Genomic DNA, 3,823 nt, shown 5'->3' on the forward strand with positions numbered 1-3,823 from the left:
CTCACGTACCCAAAGTCTTTGTTAAGCCTGCGTACGCATCTCACGTGTTATCGCGGACTGTGCTTTACCCTATATTATTTATTATGCGATTTTTCCACAATTCGGTGTTCTTCAGGAATGCAAGTACAGCGTTATAGGAAAAAAGTTTGTAGTCCCCTTGCTCCATTCATTTCTGTACTGGACCATCTCCACGGCTACTGCAGAGTCCTCCACATCCTGGCTCACCACTTTGATCCGCATCTCTCGAGGCCTGCCTCTCGGGTCTCCGCCCTGGTGCTTCCATAAGTCCGTCGCCTTCCTTCCTCCGATGTGAATTTCCTCTCTTCTTACGATGATGTGTCCGAGCCATCGACTTTCTTTCAGGTCGACGGCTTTTCTATATACGGTCTGCGGTAAAGGTGTAGAGCCCCGTGGCTTCTCGTTCATGCCAGTGCAGCGGAAGGACCTCGACTGGAGGGAGAGCTCCAGAGAGGCCCTCTAGAAGGTATTCTACGCAGGCCAAACATCTTGAAACTATTGAGGTTTGACAGCACGATGATGATGATGGGGGGTGTTTTCGCATTTGTCTATTGTCGGGGGCCACACGTCATGGGCCACACCAAAGGCCACCCAGAGGCTACGAGTGGCCCGTGGGCCTTGTAATAAAGAACATTGAAGTAAAGGATTCTCACATGCACGACCAAACACACCAACACACCGCAGGCGTAAGAATTGAACTCAATCGATGAATTGACATATCGTCACACGTCTCATGCATACCTCTGCTGTGATGCTGAACGTGGGAGGGGACAGGCATGCAAGTACGGCCTGGCTGAAGGGCTGGTGTGGCACGTCGTGCTCCAGCAGCAGCACCTCTGTCTCCGTCTCCTTATCCCCACATTCGCCCAGAGAGCGCGCAAAATGGCCCTGCACAAGCACACCGACGATTAGCACGGTTGTCTACGTATGGTACGGAAGAAGTTCAACATGCATATGCACATACGTGGCCAATCGTCACCGGTATCCCTTTTCCAATGATACATTGGAACCCAGACGGCGCAGATCTCTCGAGGTGTCTGTGGTCACCCACTGGCTTTTTGCCGTGTCGAACCGGAACCAAACCGTGATATGCTGGCCCCACAAGGCATCCAAATCTATCCGGGGGCCGAGCAGGGCCAGGGGCGGGGCTAGCGACACGTTAATTGGGTGACGGCAGTCGGTACACCACGGGGACGTGGCACCACAGCGTCATCTGCACGTGCCTAGACTTGTTCAAAGCATTGACCGTTCATGGCATGGATCCGCTTTTGCAGTGAATAAACAACCTGCAGCCTACTAAACCGTGCCAGCCATGGTGCCGCTCGGTTGTGCAGTGGCAAATAGGTATGAAAAGCACAACCACAATGCCAACCTTGTACCTAACGTTCATGATGTAGAATATTAACCGGCATCTGTTTAAACAAAGATACAACCCAAATAATCCATCTTAACAATATATTTAGCTTTTCCCCAATTTTTTTTCTCATTGTGTTAATGGTATCACACAAGACAAGCAATCTATACCACCCTTCGTGGTCAAGGACGACCCACAGGAGCACACATAACAGAGCTACTTCTAAGATCCAATGAAGTGAAATGCGGTCCAAATTGTAGGGGGGCAGTGCTTTTCCAACCACTCTGCCAATCAAAGTAATGTTCATCACATGGCAGTCAAAAGCAGTAGTTTTCTCAGAGATGGAAATTAAACAATCGAAGTGCACGACCAAATTTAATATCGTTTTTGGTGCAGTTATTGGTGACTGGGCTGAGACTATCAACTTACAACACCTTAATAACCTAGGTTGAATCACAGGTGAGTTTGCCATGCTTTCAAACAAAAAAATCACAGTGGTGCCAGCTCATCCACCCTGACTTCCAATTCACCGTGTCACCGTTCGTGTTTTGGGTTCGACGGCTGTATTGCATACAGAGACGCGTGGCCGTGCGTCAAGAGACAGAAGGATAAGCCCGACGATGCCGACCACGGGACGGACGGGTGAGGTGTCACGGCGTGCGGGGCGTCACGGTGCAGTCGTACGTTCGGGTAGCGGGAGTGTCGCAGCCAGCCATCGATGGCCACCACGATGCGGTGGGCCTGCAGGGACGCTGCTTGTCTTGTCTCCACCCGCACTCGTGGCATGCGACGGTCCGCGGGCGTGAACAGGTGGCGGGTGGCCTGCAACACGCACAAAGAGCCCCCAGTAAGGCATTCAACAAACTGTTTGGGCGAGTGCCGTCAGCACACACCTATTCAAGCTGGTACGGCAAACGACGGGGTGGGTACGGCCAGCACCATGCCCGACCGCCTTTGTCTCCACAGCGCTGATGTTTACATGCCACATCAGATACTCATTTATGGCCGAGTCGACCTAGGGAAGGGCCCAAGACAGGTTCAGACATTTGCCGCTGTTTATTGGTTATGAGCGATAAATATAATCCAACTCGGGTCCCAGGATTCGTAGCGCAGCGCGCTAACCGCTACATTACCGCTCCCCACACGTACACACACACATGCAGATCAGCCCACCTCCTTGATTGGGCTGGGCATGAGGATGCCGCACAGCGGCCTCGAGTTCCGCTTGATGATGCCGACCACTTTGCCAGTGGGCCGACGCATCTTCCCACTTTCGGCTTTCAGCTGGAGACCAAAACAAAGGACAAACATCGTGTTGCGTAATCTAAGCAAGAGCGACGACAGCAGCAGCAGCAGCTGGGATAGCACCGGGAGATGACAACGCAAACTCAAATGAGCACTCACCACAGTAGCGTCTCTCTCACACACTGAAATAATGAAATAACTATTTTTTTACCAGCTCACTGCATAACACAATACAATTTGGCTTGAAGGGGAAGGAGCAATCCAAAACAATAGCGCTTAACCTGCGGATGTGGTTTCATGCTGTGTCTCATCAATGCCAATAATGAGACTGACGCTTTGTTAAAATGACAAAAGATCACAGTGAGGAGTCCTCCGTAAATATTGCTAAGTTAAAACAGTTCTGGCGATTGATAGAATCAACCGGAACACGCCCATCAGACACCACATGTTTAAAAAAAAACCGCGTAGGCTTTTGCGACCAATATTATCTACAACCAAGGTTACCCTCCCATCTAATTCACCATTTGATGCTTAATCTCTCGATTCTTTATGATTTCACTTGCAATTGTGATTGACATTTTCTCTTACCTGCTTAGCACATCAGTCACCCTATATGTGTTTAATGTTTACGTAACGTTTTTTCTAAGTATAACCGTGCAATGATCAGTCTATAAATAATCTGCCCAAGCCAACTTGCACTACATGCGATTTAATATCTAACACTTATTTATGTTTGTGAAATATTGTCGACTTTTCATAAACCACGGTTGTTTTTGTGCCAATTTCAATTAACTTCTTGCTGTACTTTATTATGTTTTGCATTTTGTCACTGTGGTATGTATGCATGTAAAACTTATTTCGCACCGTACACAGCCAACCATGCTAAAAAGAGGTGCGTGGCAAGGACTACAATCTAAATACAAAAAGCAGTACTAAAGAAATTAGTTTTCAATATAGAGGCCACCCTGTGACCCAGCTCAGACCGTGGAAGCGACGCCGTGTTGAGCCTGGATATGCATAACAGGTGGTATAGGCTCTGCGCCAAAATGGCTGGCAGCAGAGCGCAGTACAGCAAAATGAACTGTTGTCCTGTCCTTCTATGCTCCTGATCTATGCCCCCCGCCCCTTCACCAACCCGCACCGAAGTATGGTCAAATAACCCCTACGTACATACAAAAATAGTACGAAATGATTAGCACTCCTGAC

The 3,823-nt window shown here is 49.0% G+C and overlaps 1 protein-coding gene across 1 annotated transcript; it reads right to left on the reverse strand.

Annotated features, from left to right (window-relative positions):
* Positions 1-1,241: 1,241 nt before the first annotated feature.
* LOC142922661 (exosome complex exonuclease RRP44-like) lies at positions 1,242-2,651 on the reverse strand. The gene is made up of 3 exons (XM_076063496.1): positions 2,546-2,651; positions 1,975-2,194; positions 1,242-1,246 (listed from the first exon to the last, which is right to left on the reverse strand). The coding sequence occupies exons 1-3, from the start codon at positions 2,633-2,635 to the stop codon at positions 1,242-1,244; spliced, it is 315 nt and encodes a 104-aa protein (XP_075919611.1). The 5' UTR covers positions 2,636-2,651.
* Between the last annotated feature and the right edge of the window lie 1,172 nt (positions 2,652-3,823).

The sequence above is a fragment of the Petromyzon marinus genome, unplaced genomic scaffold (genome assembly GCF_048934315.1).
Source record: "Petromyzon marinus isolate PM22_M1 ecotype Great Lakes invasive population unplaced genomic scaffold, UKy_Petmar_22M1.pri1.0 PM_Scaffold_137, whole genome shotgun sequence".
Taxonomy (NCBI): Eukaryota; Metazoa; Chordata; class Hyperoartia; order Petromyzontiformes; family Petromyzontidae; genus Petromyzon; species Petromyzon marinus.